This window comes from Giraffa tippelskirchi, chromosome 7 (genome assembly GCF_054371585.1).
Source record: "Giraffa tippelskirchi isolate mGirTip1 chromosome 7, T2T-mGirTip1v1.2.pri, whole genome shotgun sequence".
In the NCBI taxonomy this organism is placed as follows: Eukaryota; Metazoa; Chordata; class Mammalia; order Artiodactyla; family Giraffidae; genus Giraffa; species Giraffa tippelskirchi.
In genome coordinates this window covers 7,888,213-7,915,685 of record NC_137281.1, presented here as the reverse complement: position 1 = coordinate 7,915,685, position 27,473 = coordinate 7,888,213, and the positions used below count along the sequence as shown (strand labels likewise).

The window sequence follows — 27,473 nt, the reverse complement described above, 5'->3', positions numbered from 1 at the left end:
CAGTAGTGTGTATATGCTAATCTCAAACTCCTGATTTATCTCCCCTCCCCTGCCCCGTGGGTCTTCTTTCACTTCCAGATCAGAGTTTAGTGGTGCTGATACAGGCCATATGACGGCAAAGTCTAAAATGTTTCTTCTGGCCTTTATAGACAAAACATTTGCCTCCCCCTCCCTAGAGTGTCAGAGGATACCTAGGTGGTCTTCTTAGCGCCTAAAGCTTCACCATGGCTGCTTCCCATCACTTACACATTTCAATGTAATGTAGTTGTGTAGGAAACACCAAGGATGGGGATTCTTAGGGGCTATCTTGGGGGCTGCCTGCTGCGATCTGGGACCAGTATCACGTGGGGTGCAAAGAGCTGACTATTATCCAGCCCCGTTTGTGACACTCAACCTAGCTTTGAAAGCTATGGTTGAAATGTTCCTCACTGGCCCAGAACATTCCTCACCACCCCCATGGGGGACCTGCTCTGTTCCCTGTGACCTTGATGACCTTTCTGCATCCATCTGGTTGTCCCCATGTCACCTTCTGGCTTTGGGCTTGTGTGTTTGTACATATGCTATTAATTTAAATGAGACAGTCTACCTTCTGAAGGCAGAGAATGAAAAGTTGCGGGTTTTAGCATATAGGGACAAGAGTGCCTGCCTACAATGCTCCGTTGGTGAAGGCATCTCATCAAGGATGCCTTTCAGGAATTCAGAGCTGGCGGTTAAAACGAGAAGAGCAGAGAGGAGACTTCACGGAGCATGATTACTCATTGCAGGTGGGGGCCGCGGGGCACAAGGGCCCAGGTTTGGTTTTGTTTAAATCTGGTGCTGGATAATTGGTGTATGTACGTAGAATTAATTCACAAAGCCATTCACTTCTGAAATATGTTCTCTTATATATATGTACTGGGTTGATGTTGTTCAGTTGCCAAAGTCGTGTCTGACTCTTTTTGACCCCATGGACTGCAGCCTGCCAGGCTCCTCTGTCCTCTGCTATTTCCCAGAGTTTGCTCAAACTCAGGTCCATGGAATTTGACAGCTTGTATTGATAGTCCAATATAAACTTTAAAAAAATTTGATTGTCAGGGAGGCAAATTATCCAATAACTCCTTAGTGTCTCAAGCTTTTTAGATTGAGTGTCTTTAGTGTCTTGCTGTGCCACCGAGGCTGTGTGGCTCTGGGCAAGTTACTTAACCTCTCTGACCCTTAATTTGTACATTTGTAAAATGAAGGTAGTGCTTATCGAGCAAAATTGCCTGAGATAACCAGAGGAAATCTGAATAACTGTCACAGAGAAGATGTTGAAGACATACCACTGCTGTGTTTGTCATGTGTTGTGCTAGTTGATCAGTCATGTCCAACTCTTTGCGACCCCATGGGCTGTACCCTGCCAGGCTCCTCTGTCCATGGGGATTCTCCAGGCAAGAATACTGAAGTGGGTTGTCATGCCCTCCTCCAGGGGATCTTCCCAACCCAGGGATCGAACTCAGGTCACCTGAATTGCAAGTGCATGGATACATTACCATCTGAGCCACCAGGGAAGCCCATAGTTTTTGTCATAGTTGTGATAAATGGATAAAGATATGGAAAATGCAGAACTGCCATGCCAATAAATGGATAAGTCACAAGGCAGAACTACAACGGATTACCAACCTGTAGGAAAGCTTTTACCCTCCTTCTTTTTTAAAAAAAAATTTACTTATTTATTTGGCTTCGCTGGGTCTTACTTGTGGCACATGGGATCTTTAGTCGAAGCATGTGGGATCTAGTTCCCTGACCAGGAATGGAACCCAGGCCCTCTGCATTGGGAGAGAGGAGTCTTAGACACTGGACCACCAGGGAAATCCCTTTACCCTCCTTCTTAACTCTTTTAATAGTACGTTTTGCTTTCTGAAATGACCTATCCCTTTATTTATTGACTTGTTTACTCTCTCTCCCCTCCCCTCATCGCCTAGAATGAGTCCATTTTGTTCATTGCTGCATCTCCAGCCCCCAGAACCATGCCAGCCATGTAGCAGGTGGTCAGTAAATGTTTAGTGACTCGGTGAATGAATACAGAAACGAAAGTGAGATTCAGTTTTTCACTGACCAATAGGAAAACTCTAATAAAATGATCATGTGCGATAGGGAAGATGTGTAACACAAACTCCACCGTATCCTCCGTTTTGTAAAAAAGTGGAAGTTGTTTGCTTCCCAGAAACTGACTTGGCACTCTTACCCAGTAATTCTGTTTCCGGGACTCTATGGGAAGGACCCTTGTGGCTAGACTGCAATGCAAGAGGCGCGAGTTGAATCCCTGGTTTGGAAAGATCCCCTGGAGAATGGAATAGATACCAACTCCAGTATTCTTGCCAGGAGAATCCCATGGACAGAAGAGCCTGGTGGGCTACAGTCCACGGGGTCACAAAGAGTCGGACGTGACTGAGTGACTTTCACTTTTCTTTCATGGGAAGGACATAACATTAAGATCTGCAGGAAAGCTGATGCACAAAGATTTTCTCTGTTGCATTATTTGTATCAGTAAAAAAAATAGATACAAAAGATATTTGTAATCATAAGTTGTAAATAAATATTTATAGTAATAATAAGTTTTAGAGGAAAGGTTCTGTAAATTATGGGATAGCAATGTTATGGAATGTTATGCAATCATTTTAAGTGAAAGGGGAACACGTTTTTATGATGCACTAAATCAAAATAAGCAGAATGCAGAAGTGCTGTGTAATGTATTCTCAACATGAAATGGAAGAAAATTATTCAACTTGGAATTAATGGAAGGCTCCAGAGCCAATAATGGAGACAGAATCACCAGAGATTTTGCTTTTCCATCTTTTGCTTATCTGTAGTTCCCAAATTCGCTCCACAAACATGGATGCAATTTTTTCTTTTTCTTTTTGGTAATCACAAAGCAAGAAAATAATTTTCAGAACCAAGTGTTTACTCCCGCTGACCGGTCAGGGATTCAGTTCTGGAGATGGTGGAACAAATCCAAAATGCAGACATGGCGCTGGGTGCAAGCATAATTATCCCAGAGAACACTTGGCAAGGAACCAAATGTCCAACCAGAGGGAAGTGAGGAAGTAAATCCTACTCCACCCATAGAAACCTAGGCAGGCATTAAAAGTTATGTTTATAAAGAGCCTGAAGCACCAAGGGAAATGTTTGTGTGGAGAGTCATGTGTAAAACAACAAGGTATATAATGAAACATGCAAAAAAAAAAAAGAAAAAAATGACATATGTAATATCATCCCCTCTATATATTTGTGTAGTCATTTATGTGTATATATACACATGCACACATATAAATACATAGAGAGGATTTTATATATATATGGTGACTTAGTTGCTAAGTCATGTCTGACTCTTGCAACCCCATGGGCTATAGCCCACCAGGCTCCTCTGTCCATGGGATTCTCCAGGCAAGAATATTGGAGTGGGTTGCCATTTCCTTCTCATATATATATATACACACATACATATACATATCAGTTCAGTTCAGTTCAGTCGCTCAGTCATGTCCAACTCTTTGCGACCCCATGAATCGCAGCACGCCAGGCCTCCCTGTCCATCACCAGCTCCCAGAGTTTACCCAAACTCATGTCCATTGAGTCGGTGATGCTATCCAGCCATCTCATCCTCTGTCGTCCCCATCTCCTCCTGCCCCCAATCCTTCCCAGCATCAGGGTCTTTTCCAATGAGTCAACTCTTCGCATGAGGTGGCCAAAGTATTAGAGTTTCAGCTTCAACATCAGTCTTTCCAATGATATATATATATATATATATACACACACATATATAGGGGCATAGAGGGGATTTTATATCCCTGCAGCAAACAGTGGGATGAATATATATAAACGTAGATATAAATGTGTGTATATGTTTATATTATAAATTTATATTAAATACAATATCATATAAACATATTAATATTTTATAAATTTATATTATAAATTGTGTATTTATAAAAAATTTATATATATATATGAAATTAAGAGACAAAAACCAGGATGCTAACCACCTAATTTACAAAGATAAAAGATATTTACAAAGATAAAACCCTTAAAAATAAATATGTCAATTTATAAAACATTTCTACCAATTAAAAGTAAACTATGCAGAAATGAAATCACCAGATGGTCGACACCGAAATCAAATTGATTATATTCTTTGCAGCCAAAGATGGAGAAGCTCTATACAGTCAGCAAAAACAAGACCGGGAGCTGACTGTGGCTCGGATCATGAACTTCTTATTGCCAAATTCAGACTTAAATTGAAGAAAGTGGAGAAAACCACTAGACCAGTCAGGTATGACCTAAATCAAATTCCTTATGATTATACAGTGGAAATGAGAAATAGATTTAAGGGACTAGATCTGATAGAGTGCCTGATGAACTATGGATGGAGGTTTGTAACATTGTACAGAAGACAAGAATCAAGACCATCCCCAAGAAAAAGAAATGCAAAAAAGCAAAATGGCTGTCTGAGGAGGCCTAACAAATAGCTGTGAAAAGACAGGAAGTGAAAAGCAAAGGAGAAAAGGAAAGATATACCCATTTGAATGCAGAGTTCCAAAGAATAGCAAGGAGAGATAAGAAAGCCTTCCTCTGCGATCAATGCAAAGAAATAGAGGAAAACAATAGAATGGGAAAGACTAGAGATGTCTTCAAGAAAATTAGAGATACTAAGGGAACATTTCATGCAAAGACGGGCTCAATAAAGGACAGAAATTGTATGGCCCTAACAGAAGCAGAAGATATTAAGACGTGGCAAGAATACACAGAAGAACTGTACAAAAAAGATCTTCACGACCCAGATAATCATGATAGTGTGATCACTCACCTAGAGCCAAACATCCTGGAATGTGAAGTCAAGTGGGCCTTAGGAAGCATCACTATGAACAAAGCTAGTGGAGGTGATGGAATTCCAGTTGAGCTATCTCAAATCCTGAAAGGTGACGCTGTGAAAATGCTGCACCCAACATGCCAGCAAATATGGAAAACTCAGCAGTGACCACAGGACTGGAAAAGGTCAGTTTTCATTCCAATCCCAAAGAAAAGCAATGCCAAAGAATGCTCAAACTACTGCATAACTGCACTCATCTCACACGCTAGTAAAGTAATGCTCAAAATTCTCCAAGCCAGGCTTCAGCAATACATGAACCGTGAACTTCCAGATGTTCAAGCTGGTTTTAGAAAAGGCAGAGGAACCAGAGATCAAATTGCCAACATCTGCTGGATCATCGAAAAAGCAAGAGAGTTCCAGAAAAACATCTACCTCTGCTTTACTGACTATGCCAAAGCCTTTGACTGTGTGGATCAAAATACACTGTGGAAAATTCTGAAAGAGATGGGAATATCAGACCACCTGACCTGCCTCTTGCGAAACCTGTATGCAGGTCAGGAAGCAACAGTTAGAACTGGACATGGAACAACAGACTGGTTCTAAATAGAAAAAGGAGTATGTCAAGGCTGAATATTGTCACCTTGCTTATTCAACTTATATGCAGAGTACATCATGAGAATCACTGGGCTGGAGGAAGCACAAGATGGAATCAAGATTGCCAGGAGAAATATCAGATATGCAGATGACACCACCCTTATGGCAGAAAGTGAAGAAGAACTAAAGAGCCTCTTGATGAAGGTGAAGGAGGAGAGTGAAAAAGTTGGCTTAAAGCTCAACATTCAGAAAACTAAGATCATGGCATCTGGTCCCATCACTTCATGGCAGTTAGATGGGAAAACAGTGGAAACAGTGGCTGACTTTATTTTTCTGGGCTCCAAAATCACTGCAGATGGTGACTGCAGCCATGAAATTAAAAGACACTTACTCCTTGGAAGGAAAGTTATGACCAACCTAGATAGCATATTAAAGAGCAGAGACATTACTTTGCCAACAAAGGTCTGTCTCGTCAAGGTTATGGTTTTTCCAGTGGTCATGTATGGCTGTGAGAGTTGGACTATAAAGAAAGCTGAGTGCTGAAGAATTGATGCTTTTGTTTTTTTTGAATTGATGCTTTTGAACTGTGGTGTTGGAGAAGACTCTTGAGAGTCCCTTGGACTGCAGGGAGATCCAACCAGTCCATCCTAAAGGAGATCAGTCCTGGGTGTTCATTGGAAGGTCTGATGTTGAAGCTGAAACTCTAATACTTTGGCCACTTCATGCGAAGAGTTGACTCATTTGAAAAGACCCTGATGCTGGGAAAGATTGAGGGCAGGAGGAGAAGGGGACGACAGAGGATGAGATGGTTGGATGGCATCATCGACTCGATGGACATGGATTTGGGTGGACTCCGGGAGTTGGTGATGGACAGAGAGGCCTGGAGTGCTGCGGTTCATGGGGTCGCAAAGAGTCGGACACGACTGAGCTACTGAACTGAACTGAACTGATGCAGAAATGAAAAAAAGTATGTCAGAACACTACTCCTGGTTATTTCTTGGTGGTGGACCTCCTGGGGGTTACTCTTGCCCTTTCAACTATATGAACTTCCCTTGTGGCTCAGCTGGTAAAGAATCCACCCGAAACGTGGGAGACCTGGGTTCGATCCCTGGTTGGGAAGATCCCCTGGAGAAGGGAAAGGCTACCCACTCCAGTATTCTGTCCTGGAGAATTCCATGGACTGTATAAGCCATGGGGTAGCAAAGAGTCGGACATGACTGAGCGACTTTCAGAATTCAAAATCTTTGGATTACTTACACACAGCTGTTTGATGAGACTGTGCTCAACTTTATAGAGAAAGTCCCTTGGTCACTCCATGTCTTTCCTAGGGGACCCACTCTTTTTGTTGGGTGTGTTTCCTCACAGTATTTTCTCCCCCTATACTCTCCCACATATTTAAGTCTTCATAAATATACACTTTTGTAGGGTTTTTTTCACTTAAGTATTGTGTAGTGTCCCAGATGAACTGTCCAGCAAGTTGCTTTTGTCACTTAATAGGCCTCAGAGAACTTAATCTGTCACCAGCACTGTTTTGCGATTTTAATCTGCTGCGTCACATTTCATAGAAGGGTGAGTCTCGGTTTATTTGATTAGTCACTTATTGGCAGCACTTAGGTGGTTCCCAGTGCTTCTGCTGTGATAAAGAATAGCGCTGTGAACATCCTGAAGCGTCCAGCTGTGGGTTGAAGTCCTTCTCTAGGGGAGATTCCGAGAAGTGAAATAATAGGGTGAAGAGGACACACGTTAAAAGGTTCCGGATCCCTGCCCTACCCTCTCCTCTTCCTCTTGTTTTGTAATCATCAGGTTTTCCATTTTGAGCCTGTGTTTTCATGAAAACAAACATACAGTGTGATTTGGAAGAATGCAAATTTGCACGCCATTTTCTCGGCTTCCCTGGTGGCTCAATAAAGAATCTTCCTACAGTGTGGGAGACCCGGGGTTCAATCCCTGGATCAGGAAGATTCCTGGAGAAGGAAATGGCAACCCACTCCAGCATTCTTGCCTGGAGAATCCCATGGACAGAGGAGCCTGGCAGGCTACCCTCTCGTAAAGAGTGGGACACGACTGAGAGACTAACACTTTCTGGGAACCAGTCGCAACACTCCTGAGCTGATGGAGAAGGTTTCCGTGTCTCCCTGCAGTGAGCATCCAGTGTGTTGAGGGTGACCTGGTCCCGTCTCAGGTCTGAGGAGGAGGATCCAGGGGCCAGACACCTTACCCTGACTCTATTCAAAGAGAGGCTCAGAGCAGAGTCTTTGGGAACCGAGAGGAGGCTGTGTCTCCCTTCAGGTTAGAGGACTGGAGCCCTCGACCCCAGTGCAGAGGGTCCACAAGTGAGAGGACAGAACCCTTGATGCCTGAGGCCATGAGCATCACAGTTAAGGTTGGTCCCCCATCTCATCGCTGATTCCCTGCTTCTCACTCAGTGGTGAAATAGACCAGTAGCTGTCTTAGTTTCCTATACCTGCTGTAAAAAATCACCACACCTAAGTGACTTAAAACAGCATTCATCAGGAACCTTCCTGCACTGTCAGTGGGAATGTAAAGTGGTAAGGCCACTCTGGAGGACAGTATGGAAGTTCCTTTGAAAATTATAAATAGAACTACCATATGATCCCACTCCTGGGCATATATCCAGAAAGGACAAAAATTCTAATTCAAAGAGACACATTTCTCCCAGTGTTCACAGCAGCACTATTCACAATAACCAAGACATGGAAACAACCTAAATGCTCGCCGCCAGATGAATGACTAAAGAAGATGTGGTACATATATACAATGGAATATTACTCAGCCATAAAAAATGGGATAATACCATTTGCAGCTGAGCGCCAAAGAATTGATGCTTTTGAACTGTGCTGTTGAAGAAGACTCTTGAGAGTCCCTTGGAGTGCAAGGAGATCCAACTAGTCCATCCTAAAGGAAATCAGTCCTGAATATTCATTGGAAGGACTGATGCTGAAGCTGAAACTCCAATACTTTGGCCACCTGATGTGAAGAACTGACTCATAGGAAAAGACCCTGATGCTGGGAAAGATTGAAGGCAGGAGGAGAAGGGGACGACAGAGGATGAGATGGTTGGATGGCATCACCGACTCAATGGACATGGGTTTGAGTAAACTCTGGGAGTTGGTGATGGACAGGGAGGCCTGGCGTGTTGCAGTCCATGGAGTCACAAAGAGTCGGACACGATTGAGCGACTGAACTGAACTGAACCATTTGCAGCAACATGAATAGAACTAGAGATTATCAAGTACCAAGTGAAGCAAGTCAGACAGAGAAAGATAAATATCACATGATATCACTTATATGTGGAATCTTTTAAAATGATACAAATGAGCTTACTTACAAAAGAGACACTGACTCACAGACTTAGAAAACTTATGGTTACCAAAGGGGAGGAGAGAGAAATTGGGATTGACGTGTACACACTGCCATATTTAAAGCTGATAACCGGAGGTTTCGCTGGTGGTCCAGTGGTTAAGACTCCACACTTCCACTGGAGGGGGTGCGCTCGGGTTTGACCCCTGGTCAAGGAGCTAAGATGCCACATGCCACTCTGTGTGCCCCAAATCAATAAATAACATAAAATAGATAACCAACAAGGACCTACTGTATAGCACAGGGAACTCTGCTCAATACTCTATAATAACCTAAATGGGAAAAGAACCGGGTTGCCATTTCCTTCTCTAAGATATATGTGTATGGATAACTAAATCACTTTGCTGCACACCTGAAACTAACGCAATATTGTAAATTAACTATACTCCAACATAAAAGCAAACAAAAACAAAACAAAAACCCCACAACTAAAAACAAACTTGAGATTGGCATTTGAAGATGGGCCAGTCTTATGGGACCGAGCCCTCAACCTGTGGAGTCTGTGCTGACTCTGGGTAGTTAGTGAAGTGAATTGTTGAACACCCAGCTGGTGTCTGGAGAATTGGTGGGTGTGTAGCGGGAGCATTGGGGGGGAGAAACCATACATATTGGTGCCACAAGTGTGAGTAGAGACAGTTTTCCTTTACCCCCTTTTTACTCACATGAATATACTGATAAACTATTTCAAGCACACAGAAAAATCAAAAGTAATGTATGATGAATATTGCATACCCATCCTTCAGAGTTGTTGTAGAATTTTCATTCAGTTTGCTTTATGGCTGATCTTCCCATCCACTTTTTACACTGAGATGTCATTGGCATACAACATTGGGTAAGATAAGGTGTACAATATGATGACCTGATACGTTGATCTGTTGCATGGTGATTACTCTTGTAGCGTTAGCTAACACCTTTATCATATCTCTTGATGATCATTTCTGTTTTTGTGATGGGAACAATTAAAATCCACTCTTGGGAGTTCCCTGGTGAGCTACCGCTTAGGATTCCAGGCTTTCACTGCTGTGACCCAGGTTTAATCCCCAGCTGGGGAACTGAGATCCTGCAAGCCTCGAGCTGTAGCCAAAAAGTAAATGAATAAACAATAAATAAAATCCAGTCTCTTAGCAACTTTGAAGTTTGCAATCCAGGATTGTTGTCTGCATTCACTACGCTGTACATTGGCTCTCCAGGACTTCTTTATCTACTGGCTGCAATTTCATTTTTTTTTCAAGTCAGATTTACTCAGCTCTAATTTACATAATATCATCCAATTCCATACAATAAAACACATCCTTTTAAAGTACATGGTTCAACTTTTAAAGCATATGGTTCAATGAATTTGTTTCCATTTACTTACTCACAGCTCTATTGATGTATAATTAACATACAGGAAACTGTACATATTCGAAAGTGCCCAATTTGCTAAGCTTTGATACGTATACCCCTGTGGAGCCATCACCACAAGCAAGATGGTGACCACATCATCACCCCAAAAGTTTCCCGTGCCCCTTTGTAAATCCTCCTTCCTACCCCACCCCACCCTCATCCCCAGGCACCCATTGACCTCCTTTCTGTCACTGCAGATTAGTCTGCATTTTTTCTAGACTTCTATATAAATGGAATCATACAGAATGTTCTATTTTTTTTTGTCTGGCTTTTTTTCACTCAGCAGAATTATTTTGAGGTTTGTCCACATTTTTAGGTGCTTCAGAAGTTCATACCTTTTTATTGTCGAGCAGCATTCCGTGGTCTGGTGGTGCCAGACTTTGTTGATTCAATTGCCTGTTGATGAACATTTGGGGTGCCTCTCCTAATTGCTTATGGACCTGCCCTTGTGGCTCAGCCGGTAAAGAATCCACCTGCAATGTGGGATACCTGGGTTCGATCCCTGGGTTGGAAAGATCCCCTGGAGAAGGGGAAGGCCACCCACTCCAGTATTCTGGCCTGGAGGGTGGCAGGGTTGGACAAAACTGAGCGACTTTCACTTCATTCACTTCACTTCTCCTAGTTGCTTATAATAAATAATGCTGCTGTGACCATTCATACTGGGTTTTCCCGTGGATATGTGCTTTTGTTTCTCTTGGGTAAAGACTCAGGAACATAATTGTTGGGTCATATGATAAACGCAAATTTATTTCTTTATGGCTGTGCTGGGTCTTGTTGCGAAGGCTTCTCTGGAGTTGCAGAGAGCGGGGGCTACTTGCTAGTTGCGGTGCTCGGCTTCTCCTTGCGGTGATTGTTCTTGCTTCAGAGCACAGGCTCTAGGGTGTGCAGGCTTCAGTCATGGTGGCTCCCGGGCTCCCGAGCACAGGCTCAGTAGACATGGTGCACGAACTTAGTTGTTCCACGGCATGTGGGAATCTTCCCAAATCTGGGAACGAACCCGTGTCTCCTGCATTGGCAGGTGGATTCCTTACCACTGAGCCATCAGGGACGCCTGTAAACTTAAATTAATAAGAGTAGGGAGGAAAAAATTCTCCTCTGTCAAGACTTCCCTGGTGGTCCAGTGGCTAAGACTCTGCGCTTCCCATGCAAGGAGCCCGGGTTTGATCCCTGGTCGCGGAACTAGATCCCACGGGCTGCAGCTTAGAGTCTTTGTGCTGCAGTTATGGATCCCACCTGCCACAAAGGAGATCAGGGATCCTGAGTGCTGCAACTAAGACTGGGCATGACCAAATAAATAAGTATTTAAAAAATTTTCTTCTACCCTTCTAGGTTCTTTTGGCTGGTCCAACAATTAAATTGAATTAAGACAAATCAACAGGAGAAAAACAAAGCTAATATTGCCTACGAGAGATTTGCACAGACATGAGAGGCTTAAGGACCGTCAGGCAGTTGAGGCTTAAATGACAGCTTGAACTAAGAAAAAGCGGAAAAAAAAAAAAAAAAAAAAAAAGCGGGAGAGGGTCTGGGGCTTCAAAGGGAAAGAAACCAGTTCACGGGAAGATGGGAAATGTTCTATTAACAGATATTTGCCATGCTATGGAAAGACAATGGGACACAGAGGAATTTGAACAAATGGGGACCTGGTCAGCCCACCCCACCCCCTCCAGTTTAGCACACCTACCCATCCTCTTTGTATTAAAGAGTTATCTCTGGTGACAGTTCTCTTCCTGGACTAGGCTCCATATGTGAATTCTTTTAGGCAGTTAAGGGAGAGGTAAAAAGCATTTCTTGGGTCTGTCGGGCCTTGATTGTCTTCAGCTTAAAATAATCTATATACCAAAGTGGCAGGTGTTAGGGTAGCCTGTCCTGAACCCCATCAGTCCCCTCCTCTGAAACTTCTTTGGAAACTCCACACAGGAAAAGCTGAACTGGTACATCGTTCCATTATTTTGTTGAATTAGTCTCTTAGTCTGGAAACTAGGTCAGTTCAGTGAAACAGTTGTGTCTCATTTTTAGGAGGTGGTGGTACAGCTGGGTTCCCAAAGTTAGGCCTACATTGTATGAGAAATGAGGTCTCTGATAAGGCATTTCTATGGAAACAAAAGAAAAACAATGGTTAACGGTTAGAGAAGATTAGAATCCCATTTTCTGAGTTCTGAAGGCAGCCAGCTGAGAACAGTTCTACACGTTGGGCTGAAAACGTCTTCAGATGGAGTAGGGGCAAGCAACGACATGACAGGTTTTCCAGGTTTGTATGTCTCTGGTGATCTCCCTTCTTCTTCTTCTTTTTAATATTTATTAAAAATTGGAAAAAAATTGGATATGTTAGTATGGAGAATAGTCAAATACTGGAGGAAACTAGGTGAGTTCAGGATCTAGTTCAATTTACAGGGAGAAAACAAAATCTCAAAAACAATAAACAGAACTAGAATCTAATATCCATATGTATGTATTTTTTAAAAATGACTTTTACACTTTCTGTATTTTTTTAACAAATACTCTTTTCTTACAGAAATTTTTTTTATTTTGGGCATCATCAGGTCTTAGTTGCATCATGCAGGATCCTTACTGCAGCCTGTGGGATCTTTTGTTGCAGTGTTTGGACACTTACTTCATTGCAGTTCATGTACAGTGTCTGCAGACCACATGGGCTCTGGTGCTGTGGCACCAAGGACTCAGTTCTCGTTGGCATTGAGGATTTTAGTTTCCTGACCAGGGATCAAACCCATGTCCCCTGCATAGTAAAGACGATTCTCAAACACTGGACCAGCAGAGAAGTCCCAACACATGTGTGTATTATAGTGTCTACTGAAATATAGCTTTTTACTCTCTACAATCACCCCAATTTCCATCAAAGATAACCACAGAAAGAGAAATTTGTTTGCCAATTAAGTCTGGTTTCAAAAAACTTGGCTTGATTATTTACATATGTGCAGCAAGAATAGTAGACATGGAACAACAGGCTGGTTCCAAAAGGCTGTATATTGTCACCCTGCTTATTTAACTTACATGCAGAGTACATCATGAGAAACACTGGGCTGGAGGAAGCACAAGCTGGAATCAAGATTGCTGGGAGAAATATCAATAACCTCAGATATGCAGATGACACCACCCTTATGGCAGAAAGTGAAGAAGAACTAAAGAGCCTCTTGATGAAAGTGAGAGAGGAGAGTGAAAAAGTTGGCTTAAAGCTCAACATTCAGAAAACTAAGATCATGGCATCCAATCCCGTTACTTCATGGCAAATAGATGGGGAAACAGTGGCAGACTTTTTTTGGGGGGGGGCTCCAAAATCACTGCAAATGGTGACTGCAGACATGAAATTAAAAGACGCTTACTCCTTGGAAGAAAAGTTATGACCAACCTAGACAGCATATTAAAAAGCAGAGACATTACTTTGCCAACAAAGGTCCGTATAGTCAAGGCTATGGTTTTTCCAGTGGTCATGTATGGATGTGAGAGTTGGACTATAAAGAAAGCTGAGTGCCGAAGAATTGATGCTTTTGAACTGAGGTGTTGGAGAAGACTCTTGAGAGTCCCTTGGACTGCAAAGAGACCCAACCATTCCATCCTAAAGGAGATCAGTCCTGAATATTCATTGGAAGGACTGATGCTGAAGCTGAAACTCCAATACTTTGGCCACCTGATGCGGAGAGCTGACTCTTTTGAAAAGACCCTGATGCTGAGAAAGATTGAAGGCGGGAGGAGAAGGGGACAACAGAGGATGAGATGGTTGGATGGCATCAGCAACTCAATGGACACGAGTTTGAGTAAACTCTGGGAGTTGGTGATGGACAGGGAGGCCTGGTGTCCTGCAGTCCATGGAGTGGCAAAGAGTCAGACATGACTAAGTGACTGAACTGAACTGAGCAAGAATAGTGACAGACAACATAGAATCTTTTAATCTGCTTTGCTTGAACTTTTTACCAGAAATCTCATATTACTTTTTAAAAAACCTCTCAAGGTGAGGAAGTCAAGCCAAGAACTTACCATCAGATCTTTCCTGCCACACTTAGAGATTTGGGTTAATTCCTCTCTTCTTAGGGTCCCCAGAATATCCTGGGGTTACTGCTCCTGCCAGGAAGTGAGCTTCCTTACTCAAGGCAATGCCAACTAAAGGTAGAAAAAGCCACACATCTACAAGGCATATATATATAGACATGCATGAACATACAGACAGATGCAGAGACTTCATAGCTTCTATTTTAAAGTAATCATAAGATGGGTATTTGTGGAGAAGATATATAAGGTTTTGTTACCGAACCAGGTTTGTTTGCCTGATGCAGAGCAAGACAAAAATGCTGAGATGTTGAGATTTCCAACAGAGAAAAGATTTATTCATTAGGCAGCCAAGAGAGAAGACAGGAGAACATGTCTCAGATCTACCTCCCCGAAAGTGAAGGGCTTGAGATATTTATAGAATAAATATGAAATAAATATGGAATAAATGAGTAGGGTGATCTTGGGCATATCTGAGTCACTTGCTTCTTCATGGAATGTATGTTAAAATATGGAAGTGCTGAGTGTCAAGACAACTCCTAGTCATCACGTATGGTTATGAGAGCTGGTCTGTAAAAAAGGCAGAGCACCAAAGAATTGATGCCTTCAAACTGTGGTGCTAGAGAAGACTTCTGAGAGTCCCTTGGACTGCAGAGAGATCAAGCCAGTCAATCTTACGGGAAATCAACCCTGAATACTCACTGGAAGGACTGATGCTGAAGCTGAAGCTCCTGTATTTTGGTCACCTGTTACAAAGAGCCGACTCACTGGAAAAGTCCCTGATGCTGGGAAAAATTGAGCGCAGAAGGAGAAAAGGACATCAGAGGATGAGATGGCTGGATGGCATCACCGATGCAATGGACACGAACTTGGGCGAACTCCGGGAGATGGTGAGGGACAGGGAGGCCTGGCCTGCTGCCGTCCATGGGGTCACAAGGAGTTGGACACGACTGGGCGACTGACCAACAACAGGACAACTTTATCATTCTTATCAGTTAGGAAATTCCAAGGGCTTTAGGAACTCTGTGGCAGGAACAAAATATATATTTATTATGAATCACATTAACACGATATATGACAATATTTTGATGCATTTCAAAGTGAGTTGCAGAAATGAGTACACTCTAACCCTTCAACGAGCATATTAACTAGGGTTCCATGTTCACAGTTGTATTTTTTTGGAACAGGGTGAAATTTACCGAATGTGAAATGCACATATCTTAACTTGGTTTTCAAGAAAGAACTAACTTGTGTGACGATGTCCTTTTGCTGGTCCAGGTGCTGAAGAGCCTGGCATATTATCCCGTATGGAATGTCCCACCTCCCTGACTCATCTCTTTCCTTGTAAATTATTTTAGCTTTCGCCCTCCCCCTGCCCTCCCCACCCCACCCGACTCCCTGCCACCTGATGTTTCCCCAACACTAGATGATGTGCCTGGAGCAGGGCTTCTCACCTTGGCCCTGCTGACATTTGAAGCTGGAGGAGTCATCCTCGTGGGGCCACCTGTGTGCTGTCGGACGTTGAGTAGCCTCCTTGGCTTTGACTCATTAATCCCAACAGCATCTCCTTCCCCAGCTGCGACAACCAAAAAATATCTCCAGATATGTCCAAATGTCCTTTGGAAGGGACAAAACTGTCCCAGGTCGAGCAACCATCGGGCTCAACGTCTGTGTTGTGAATTCTTCCCAGTTTGTTCCAAGAGCAGTGGGTTCCTGGTGCTGAGGAGGGCAGACAGAATCCCCCCTCCAGAGACCACCAACCAACCCCCAGGAGAGACAGATGGTTACACGAGGACCTTGGAGCTTCTGACTTCTCTCAGCCTGGGGAATGGCTTTTAAAAGGGATTTTGATGGGCATCCAGGATGAGAACTGGTGACCCTGAGCTACTGTTGATTAAGCATTGATGGTGGGCCAGGAAACGTGCAAGAAGTTTTTCTCCTCCAGCCCTGTTCATTCCTTTATAGTAGCAGCACTGGCTGCCAGGCTCGAATCCAAGCTGGACAAGTGATGTTTGCCCTCTGTATCTCAGTTTTCTCATCTGTCAAATGGACTTAATAATAGTGCCAGCTGCATAAGGTCATCATGGAGATTAAATGTGGAGCTGGGTAGGTCTCTTGGCACCTCGTCAGGCACTGACTAAGGGCTACGTAAGGGTTTGACAGATACAACAAAACTATGACTGTGTATCTTGGTATGGCAAGCGTGTCCTGGTACCTTGGCAAGGCGTGTCAGTTTCCCTGAGCTGGGAGAGAACCCGCCACATCACAGGGGACCCAGCTCCTTCCGTCTCTCCATTCTGCCTGTTGAGGGGCACAGTCCCCCCTCTGAAGCTGTGCCCTTGCTGTCTTCTTTGTCCTATTCGTCCAATTCGAAAGCATCAATTCTTCAGCACTCAGCCTTCTTTGTGGACCAACTCTCATACCCATACATGACTACTGAAAAAATCATAGCTTTGACTATACAGACCTTTGTGGCAAAGTGATGTCACTGCTTTTCAATATGTTGTCTACGTTTGTCATAGCTTTTCTTCCAAGGAACAAGCCACTTTTAATTTCATGGCTGCAGTCACCGTCCACAGTGATTTTGGAGCCCAAGAAAACAACATCTGTCACTGTTTCCCCCTCTATTTGCCATGAACTGATGGGACCTGATGCCATGATCTTAGTTTTTTGAATACTGGGTTTTAAGCCAGCTTTTTCACTCTCCTCTTTCACCCTCATCAAGAAACTATTTAATTTTTAGCTGTTGGTTATCTTTCTCCTTGACACCATATTAGTTCCCTGTTGAAGCTGTAACAAATTGCCACAGATTTAGTGGTTTAGAACAACCCAAATCGGGACTTCCCAGTGGTTCAGTGGCTAAGACTCCATGCTCCCAATGCAGAGGGCCTGGGTTCAATCCCTGGTCAGAGAGCTAGCTATATCCTACATGCCGCAACTAGGAGTTTGCATGTCACAACTAAAGATCCTATGTGCTGCAACTAAAACCCAATGCAACCAAATAAATAAATAGAACACAATTTTATTCTCTAACAGTTCTGGAAAGCAGAAGTTCAAAATGGATTTTGTGCTCAGTCCTGTCTTACTCTTTGCGACCCCATGGACTGTAGCCTGTCAGGCTTCTCTGTCCATGGAATTCTCCAGGCCAGAATACTGGAGTAGGTAGCCATTCTCTTCTCCAGGAGATCTTCCCAACTCAGGGATCGAACCCAGGTCTCCTGCATTGCAGGCGGATTCTTTTACCATCTGAGCCACCAGGGAAGCCCAAGAGTACTGGAGTGGGTAGCCCATCCCTTCTCCAGGGCATCTTCCTGACCCAAGAATGCAACCGGGGTCTCCTGCATTGTGGGTGATTCTTTACCAGCTGAGCTACCAGGGAAGCCCAAAATGGATTTTACTAGGCTAAAATCAAGGTGTCAGCAGGACTGTTTTTTTCTGGGGGTTCCAGAAGAGAATCTCTTTCTTTGCCTTTTCCACATTTTACAGGCTGCCTGCATTGCTTGGCCTGTGGCTCCTTCCTCCATCTGCATCTGTAGTACCATCAGTCTTTCTCTAACCCTGACCTTCCTGCCTCCCTTTGTCACTTGTAAATTACATTTGCTGCTGTTGTTCAGTCTAAGTCTTGTCTGACTCTGTGACCCCACGGACTGCAGGCCTCCCTGTCCATCACCAACTCCTGGAGCTTACTCAAATTCATGTCCATTGAGTCGGTGATGCCATCCAACCATCTCATCCTCTGTCGTCCCCTTCTCCTCCTGCCTTCAATCTTTCCCAGCATCATGGTCTTTTCCAATGAGTCACTTCTCGCATCAGATGGCCAAACTATTGGAGCTTCAGCTTCAGCATCAGTCCTTCCAATGAATATTCAGGACTGATTTCCTTTAGGATGGACTGGTTGGATCTCCTTGTTGTCCAAAGGACTCTCAAGAATCTTCTCCAACACCACAGTTCAAAAGCATTAATTCTTCAGGGCTCAGTAAATTACATTGGGCCCACCCAAATAACCCAGGATCACCTCCCCGCCTCACATCCTTAACTTTTTTATTTTTAACTGGCAAGAAAGATTTTATTCAAGACTATTGTAACTGTTTATTGCAATCGAGGAGAGATTGAATTCAATTCTGCTAAAACAATTCTGCAGAGTTCTTAAGCATTGGGGTGAATTAATGGAAAACCACTGGAGGACACTGATAAATGTGATGAGACCATCTGGGTTTGCTAATTATTGTTTATCAGAGTTTAGCTCCTGCCTCCCCACGAAGACCTGGAGATGGGGTATTATCCTTCTTTCTTTTTTTTTAAGTTTTGTCCAGCTTTTCATTTTGATAAGAAGATACATATGCACATGCAAGCTACAAACTACCAAATGTGTAATACTGGTGATTTTGCATACAAGTTACATGTTTTAATATCAAATCCTTAACTTGATCACACAGGTGCAAAGTCTCTTTTGCTAGTCTGAGGTCACTTATTTTATTCTTTTTTTTTTTTAGCCTGAAGGCTTATGTGATCTTAGTTCTCCAATCAGGGATTGAACCCAGGCCCTTGGCAGTGAAAGCAGAGTCCTAACCATGGGACCACCAGGGAGTTCCTGATCCACGTTCGTTCTGAGGTTAGGAGGTAAGGTCACTATTCATTTTTTGTGCCCTACTGTATCCCCGGTGCCTGGAACAGCGTCTGGCACAGGACAGGTGCACTGTAGGAGTTGCTGAATGAATGAATGGAACAGAAAGAGCAGGATGGGCAGGACGGATGTTCGGCGGAGCAGGTTTGGGGAGAGACTGAGGGCCAAGGAAGAAGTGCCAACCCCAGTTGCCCAGGGCGGGATGATGGAAGGAGCAGGGGATCAGCTGGACCAGCAGGGCAGACAGGAGGCAGAAAAATGGAGCAGCAATCGGGGCGTCCTGTTCTCCAGGACTTAAGCCAGTGCTCACTCACCTGCTCACCCACCTACTCACTGCCATCGCCCTGGAGCACCTTAGGGAGAAGGGGTCATGGGGATGCCCAGCTAGCACAGCTGGTTCGGCTGGTTCTGGCCTCTTGGCCGAGGAGAGCCCTAAGGAGGGGTGAGGATGCTGCTGGGAGGGCCCACCGGAAATCGCGGGGGAGGGGCAGCGCCTTTGTTCTTGGGTCCACAGAGGTGGACCCGATTCTCATACCCAACACCCCCACCCCAGAAGGCTCACTGGGCGCTGTCTGGCCCAGCCTCAGGGACCAGAAGCCTAACCTCTCCATCCTTCACCTCCTCCTCTCTCAGACCCAGGAGTCCCGGCTTCCCCACACAGCGTCACCACCAGGCTTGATCTCTCAGGATTCCCAGCTTTCTGTACACGTGGGTCCCTTGTCGCCCAGTTTCTTCTTGAAAGACCAGACCGCCGGTAAAGATCCAGGTTCTCAGCCTTCCCTCCTTGCCCGGAGCATCCCTTCCCCAGGGCTCTGTCCAACTCCAGGATCCCAGAGTCAGGGTCCTCCCAGCCGTCCACGCTTCCAGAGGAGGCCAGGTATGGCCCCGCCCTCGCCCAGCCCGCAGCTCAGCCCCCGCCTTGCTCCGGGAGGGGCGCCTGCGTGAGTGTGTGGGGTGGAGCCGGATCTACGGTATCTGCCCTGGGGCAGGCTCCTCCACCGGGATGGAGTAATCGGGGCGGGGAGTAGAGACGGAGGTTTCTGCAGCGTTGCACACCCCGAGATGGACACACTGATTAGAGGGCTGGGGGCAGGGAGCCGTGCCGGCTTTGAGGTGTCAGCTGCCTGCCCTCTCCCCACCCCTCCCAGCCTGATTCTTTCGTTTCCCCGCCGAGGGGCCCTTGGTCACCCTGGGGACAAGGACATCCCTCTGCCTCCCACGACCCACTCCTTCCCCAGGCCCGGATGTCCCAGTTTCATCTCTGTCTGGGTCACAGGAACCCCAGCCCCCATCCTTTCCTCCCCCAAGACCCAGGCTTCCGCGCCCCCTTCGCCTCTAGTGGCCCGCTTCCTCATCCCATTCAAAGTCCTTGTTCCCCGGCTCCAGGATTTGGGAGCCCTGCCCCCAGCCTCTGCCCTCTAGGGAACCCAGCCGGAGCTGGCCTGTCTTTGGCTTTCCCAGAATTCCCAGCAATTACTAACTTTTAATGGAAAGGTCGGGCTCTGGAGGTGACAATGGCCCCGATTCTGTGGAAACGTGACCTCATGACCCAGTGACATCCCTTTGCCCATGTCTGAGCTCTAGGAGCAAAATTGTACATCCTGGGACTTCCTGGGGCCCCAGGGGGAGTCTGGAGAGAACCCAGAGAACTGAGGGGGGCCTAAGGACTGTGGGGGTGTGTGGCATGCTTGAGAGCTCCCCATCTCTGCCCTCAGCCCCAGGCAGGAAGGCCACTTTTTGCTACCCTTTCACATTCAGTCCCTGAGGTCAGAGGTGGAAGGGGGCCCCCTCCGGGTTCAGTGACATATGCAGGTGATGTGTCCATCTTCTCAGGGGCTCACAGGGCGGAGGGCATGTCCTGACCAGTCCAGCCCTACCTGGCATTGCTCCCTGCTGCCTTTAAGCCCCCAGGGCTGGGTGTGAGTTTCCACCCCAGGACCTAGGAATGTGCGCTATCCCTGGAAGTACCCTCTTAGGACAGGAAGAGATACCTCCCAGCTGTCTCCCCAGCCTCTATGCCTTTGCCATACTCTCTCTCTGGTTGCTTTCTCCACTCAGGTCACTCACCTGGTGTGTTTCCCCTACTAGGGCATCCTTGCCCCTGGGAAACCATCCCCTTCCTCCTCAAGAGACCGGAATCTACAGGCAGGATACCAAGTACACTGAAAGTCCCCCAGGCCAGCAGAATCAATTCAACGAGTATGCGAGCTCTGCGTGTCATTTTATACTTTCCGGCAGCCACGTTCTTTTAGGAAAGAGAAAGGAATGAGATTAATTTTAAAAATATGTTTCGTTTAATCTCATATATCCAAAACATCATCATTCCAACGTATCATCAATACAGAAATTACCCATGAAATATTTTACATGCTTTATCTCAATTTTGATGCTCCATGTCCAAGGGTTAAGTGAGATACAGTCTTCCCAAAGTGTTGATGCTGCATTTAAGAGGAATGATGTTGCTTCTGTTTATTTATTTATTTATCTTTTGCTTCTTTTTTTCAAGTTAAATTTAAGTTGATTAAAATGAAAAATTGGAAATGTTTCTTTCCTTGGTCACAGGCATCACATTTCTAGTGCTGAATAGCTGCACGTGGCCGGTGGCTCCTGTGTTGGACAGCACAGCTGTAAGGTGTGTCTACTTACCTGTCCCATTTGTGGACCCAGTGCCAGGTCCTGATACAGGGGCGACCTCCCCTGGTCTTAGTCAGAGGGAGAGATGGATGGATGTTTGGAGGATGGATAGAGAAGTGGATGCTGACTAGACAGAGGGATGGATGGAAGCTGGATGAATGGATAGACGGATGAATGGATGGAGGGTGGATGGTTGGATGGATGGATGGATGAATAGACGGATGGGTGTATGGACAGATGAACAGATAGATGGATGGATGGATGGACAGATGGATGGATGGGCAGATGGATGGATGGATGGATGGATGGGTAGATGGTCAGATGGATGGATGGGTGGATGAACAGATGGATGGATGGACAGATGGATGGATGGACAGATGGATGGGTGGATGGATGAACAGATGGATGGATGGATGAACAGATGGATGGATGGACAGATGGATGGATGGGTAGATGGTCAGATGGATGGATGGGTGGATGAATAGATGGATGGGTGGATGAACAGATGGATGGATGGGTGGATGAACAGATGGAGGATGGATGAACAGATGGATGGATGGATGAACAAATGGATGGATGGACAGATGAATGGCTGACTGGCTGGATGAACAGATGGATGGATGGATGGACAGATGGATGGATGGACAGATGAATGGCTGACTGGCTGGATGAACAGATGGATGGATGGATGGACAGATGGACAACCACGTGAATGATTGTACAATCCTATTCCTCCCAATGCCCACCCATCCCCCAGCAGCTGGCACTGGGTTTCCCACTCTCTCCTTCCCAACCCCTTCCAAGTCTCTTCCCTGTTCCCAGATGCCGAAGTGCCCCCAACTCCATTTCTGTTTGACTAGTGATCTCCATTACTGCCCCTCCCCTCCTATCTCTGGGTAAGATGCTATTCTGGTGTCTTCTGGTTCCTCTTGCCACCTCTGTAGGAGTCTGGGCCCCTCACCCTCTACGATCAGGCCTTGCACCTCCCCATCCCCATGTTCTGAAGGGACTCAACCAACTCCTCCGTGTAGCACTGCGACCCATCACCCATTCCCTATCACTTGTGACACTTCACACACTCCATCCACAGCATTTATCAAACATCCTACCACATTCTAGGAGCTCCACCAGGCACCTCTCTTGGGCTACAACGGGGGACAGACAGACAACCAGCCCTGTCTTTATGGAGTTGACAGTCGGAGGAGGAGATAGTCAGCAGACCAAAGAGTAAAACACTGAGGCTGTCAGGTGGTGATGAGTGCTACTTGGGAAAAAGCAAAACAGGAAAGTGAGGGGGGAGGTGGAGAGGTTGGTGGGCAAACTCTGAGGAGGTGAGACTGGGCAGACTTGGATAAAGGAAGGCACTGAAGCTCCCAGGTGTCTGAGGAAGAGCATGTCAGACAAGGGAAGAGCAAGTGCAAAGGCCCTGGGGTGGAAACGTTTTCTGTGTCCCTGGGACCCCTCATGCAGCTGGTCCCTTGCCCACTCAGCCACAGCCTCCAGGCCTGCCTTCTCCCTTAAACACCTTCCTTGAAACTTTATGGGGTCTTCCTGGATTTCCTGGTCCCCCAGGGCTGCGCCCCCAAGGTTTCCTCACCCACAGTGTCCTTCAAGGATCGGGGCATCCTATTTCCTCTAGACTCTCTCTCTCTTCCGGAACTTGAGGCTTCTGGCTGGCATGGGTGCCCTCCCCCTCTCGTTCTGTGGGGGCCCTGGGGACAGGGTTCAGCAGAGGTTCCCGTGGGAAGGGCAGGGCAAGGTTGTCACCTCTTCAGAGCTAAGAACAAAGGATCACTGAAGGCAGAACAAAGGCCAGGCAGTCCAGGCCCGAGGGCCAAGCAGGATGTCTCGCTCAACCCCCTACCATCCTGACGTGGGAAATCCACTCGGCCCCAGACCAGGAGAGAGAAGGCCCTCTCGATTTCCCTCCTCCCTTTGAGGGAGCCCTTTTCACAGATGGGAACCTTAAGGTTGATACTGAAAGTGGATGAGGCGTGGGAATTCCCCGGCGGTCCAGTGGTTAGGATTCTGTGTTTTCACTGCCGAGGGCAGAGGTTCAGAGCCTGGTCAGGGAACTAAAATCCTGCAAGCCATATGGCATGCGCCCCCACCCCAAGTGGCCGAGGCAGGATTTGAAATCAGTTGAGGTGGCTCCCCATTTCACAGCATCCTAGAGATGGGCCTTTGGGCAGAAAAACTGAGAGGGTGTGACACCCCAGGACATGTGTCTTCTGCCTGTTTTCAGAGTGAGAGTGTGCAATGCTGGGTGACCTTGGGCAAGTCACTCCAACTCTCTGAGCTCCCTGCTGCATCTATTACTTGTCCCACATGCAAAACATGGGAGATTGTAATTGGTCAGTAAAGAGAGGGCTTTCCCCCAACTGCCCAGTTTTCAAGTCTTCATTGAATTTATTACCAAATCGCTTCTGTTTTATGTTTTGATTTTTTGGTCACGTGGCATGTGGGATCTTAGTTCCCTGAGCAGAGCTGGAACCCGCACCCCCTGCATTGAAAGGGGAAGTCTTACCCACTGGAAGGCCAGGGAATTCCCAGTTGAGTTTTAAATGATGGTATTTTTGTATTTACTCATCCAACCAAAATTTCTCTGGCACATACTAGACAGATGAGAAGAAATTTCTAGAACAATACTACAAAAACGTTCATGGTGTTAGTCTCTGAGGGTTGAAGGAGGGTCCAAAGGATCCCTATTTTCTTTCTGGACTTAGTGGCTCAGATGATTTTTTTTTTTTTTAAAAGGTACTTCTGTAAAAAGAAGTCATTTCTGGTGAGGAGACTCGGCGTCTCAGCCAGACGCCAAGTCTTTGAGGGGTCCGGAGACCAGTGGGTGGGGAGGAGCTGGGTTTGGGAGGGGCAGAGGGGAAGGGGACGTGGGCTTTGCAGAGCCTCCTATGTGTCAGATACTTTAAGAAGCATTTGAGAAATGTCTCATGCGGTCCTCACCACAGCCTGATGAGGTGGATATCACTTACAGGGCGGCGGGGGATGGGAGGCGCGGGGGACTGACGCCCCGGGGGCTGATGAGACTGGTTTCACACTGCACAGCTGGGAGGTGTTGGAGCTGAGAGTCAGACCAGGAGCTCTGAGCTTCAACTCCCCCACCAAAAAGCTCTGGCCGTCATCTGCTGCATCTCTGTATCTCTTTGTGTCTCTCACTATCTCTGAGCCTCCATGTTTCTCGCTTCCCCTTGGCTTCTCCCTGTCTCTGTCTCTCTCCGTGTGTCTCTGCCTCTCTCCCTCGGTCTCTCTGTGTCTCTGACCCTGTCTCAATGGCCTCTCCCTCTCTCCCTGCGGCCCTGGTCACATCTCAGTCTGTTTCTATGTGTGCCCCTTGCAAATGTCAGCCTGCGAGGGCAGTTTCTGTCTGTCTGGTTCTCAGCTGCATCCCAACCCTTCCAACAGCGCCTGGCAGACAGGAGGCGCTCAATAAATATTTCTTGAATGAATAAAGGCATGAAGGAATGAATGAACTCTCTGAGATGGGGCTAGCTCCTTGATCAGATGAGCAAACTGAGGTTCCGTAGGGTCACAGGCATGTCCCAAGCCACCAGCACAAGGGTTCCGGCGTGGCATTGTCTGTGACCCCCTGGACTTTGTCCCCAGACACTGGCGAGGTGCCCAGGAGGTGCCCGTCACCCCTCCTCTCCACCCTCAGAGAAGGGTGGCTCCTTCCTGGCCTCTCCCCGCTGTTGGAGGCGTGGGTAGCAGCTGGGAGAACCGGCTGGATGCGGCCCCTCCCCTTGGGCGTGGAGGTAGGCACCTGGCGGGTCCCCGGGTGGCAGACGCCACCGCTGCACACACCTGGTCCCCGTGCCGTCTGCTCCCAACGCGTCCTCCTCTCCACAGCCTCGCCCGCCTGCCATGGGTGAGCCTGCCGAGCCCGGGAACCAGGCCGAGTGGAACCCCTACGAGAAAATCAGGTGAGGCCCAGACCCGTGGGCAGTGCGCGGGGAGCCCCCTGGAGAAGGTGGCCTGAGGGGAAGAGCCAGGGGCCTCTGCAGAGGAGGCCCAGGCCTCCCGGAGCCTCCAAACTGGCCGGACTGGGGCTGGCATGTCCGCCCTGGGGTGCGGGCCCCTCCTGCGAGGGGATTCGAGGACCCAGGCGGTGCTGAGCCACCTGTTGAGATGTTTGGGGTGTCCTGTCCCTCTCGGGACCTCAGGTTCCCTGTGTGTCAAATGTAAGACGGGAGGAGAGCAGGGGCTGGGTGCGCCGTCGTTGCCAGGGAAACAGGAGGACCTGTTGTCCCTGCTTTCCTCCTAGACATCCCCACCCCCAGAAGCCCTTCACGTGGCGGTGCTTTCCCTTCAGGGGGCTCTGCTCTGTTTGGGGGAGGATAGGAGAGCAGAGGTGAGCCGGGCTTGGATACATATACACCTGAGTCCCCGAGTCCGAGGCGGTGTCCTGAGGGACTTGGGGGCCCAGAGGAGGGGCCTCAGACTCCTCCTGTGAGTGCTTAGGTCAGAGCTCTCAGCACTTTGGAAGCCTGACTCCTGTGTTCCCAGGCATGACTCAGACAATTTTTATAGTCCCCCGCTTTTCAGATGGGGAGACTGAGGCTGAGAGGGAAAGTAATGGGACCATGGTTATTATGCAGCCAGAAGCAAACTGAATCCCGTCCATCTAATCCTCTCCTCAAGGGCCTCGGTGATACCCCTTTCTCAGAGGAGAAAGCAGAGGCTCAGAGAGGGCAGGCAGCCTACCCAAGATCACACAGCAAGCTGTTTAGATGATCCCAACGCTCGATATCTTGCACTCTGCCAGGCAAGTCTCTCTCTCCTGGCCTCTGGAACCCTCCAGCCACCCCTGGCTTTACTGTTTCAGGTTCTTCCCCTCCCCTCCCTCACCCTTGTGCCTGTTTCCCAAACTCCAGAGATTGCAGTAGTTGAGTTCTGATAGCTGCGTGACATAGACAAGCCTCACGACATCTCTGGACCTCTCGTACTGAGAGTGGCCACCAGGCAGTTTCCAGCTCTGTTTGAGGAAACCTCCAGCATTCTGTCTTCTGCATTCATTTCTCCGGGTCCTCTGGGTTCTGCAGTTTCTCCCTGTTGAGATAAATAGGTTCCCCTTCTGGATTCTCATATCTGGAAGACTTTCCTCCCACCAGGCCTTGGCAGCCCCCTTCTACTTTGCTCCCACACAGCCAGTTGATCATACAGTCCCCAGCCTTTTCTCAGTGAGTGAACTTGACCCAGTCATTTGTCCTCTCCCAGCCTCAGTTTCCTCATCTGTGAAATGGGGGTACATAACCCTCACCTATGACACACTTACAGACCTGAATCTACAACTCCTTGGGAAGTGGCCTTAGGATTGAAAATCTTCTTTTCCACGAGCTTCTGGAATCCCGTGGACCAGAAGAATGCTTTTCACGAGGGCCCTCACCATCCTTTTCGGACCTCCCGCTGCAGATCCCTCAGACACATGACATCCCCAGTGTTGGGTGGGAAGTCAGTGGCTCCCCCACAGCTACCCCCCTCCCAGGCTGTCATCTCAGGGTTGGCCCCCATCTGTCCCCAGGCCAGACACCACGCCCCGCCATCATCCTTCTCCTTTCCTTCCTCTCCCTCCCATGTCCCATCACTCCCCAGCCCTGCTCTCCTGTTCCCTGACTCTCTCCATTTGCGTGGCCCCAGCTCTGACCTCATTTGCCCCTCAAGCCTCACCCCGGCCTCCCTGCCTCTAGTCTTTCCCAGAGCTCCCCCCCCTCACTCCTCCCAGTCCTAAGGCCCTCCAGAGCCCAGCACCGTGGCCTCTCCAGGACAGTCCCCACCCTCATTTGCACTCCGTCTACCCCAGCATTTCAAATTCCCTGCTTACACCTCACTCTTCCCTGCCCCAGTGCCTTTGCATATATGGTTTCCTCTGCAGAGAGTCCCAGAGAAGTCTTTTATGACCTGCTGACCATCACCCTGGCTCAAGCACCTTTCTTGAATCCCTAGCACCCACAGCAATGGTTTCCAAAAGCTTTATAAGACACACATTCCTTTGTCCAGGAGAAATCTTACGTC

At 47.1% G+C, this 27,473-nt stretch overlaps 1 protein-coding gene across 4 annotated transcripts in view; it reads left to right on the top strand.

Moving 5' to 3' along the window:
- SULT2B1 (sulfotransferase family 2B member 1) overlaps positions 1–27,473 on the top strand; it is a 76,647-nt gene that overhangs the window by 16,558 nt on the left and 32,616 nt on the right. The window contains exons 2-5 of one of the 4 annotated variants that reach the window (XM_081515397.1): positions 18,682–18,808; positions 19,446–19,689; positions 21,375–21,444; positions 25,311–25,384. In XM_081515397.1, coding sequence (XP_081371523.1) covers positions 25,326–25,384 — 59 coding nt within the window. In that variant the 5' untranslated portion in view covers positions 18,682–18,808; positions 19,446–19,689; positions 21,375–21,444; positions 25,311–25,325. Of the gene's footprint in view, positions 1–18,681; positions 18,809–19,445; positions 19,690–21,374; positions 21,445–25,268; positions 25,385–27,473 lie in introns of those variants that run through there. The other 3 variants (XM_081515396.1, XM_081515395.1, XM_081515398.1) reach the window with 3 other exon arrangements.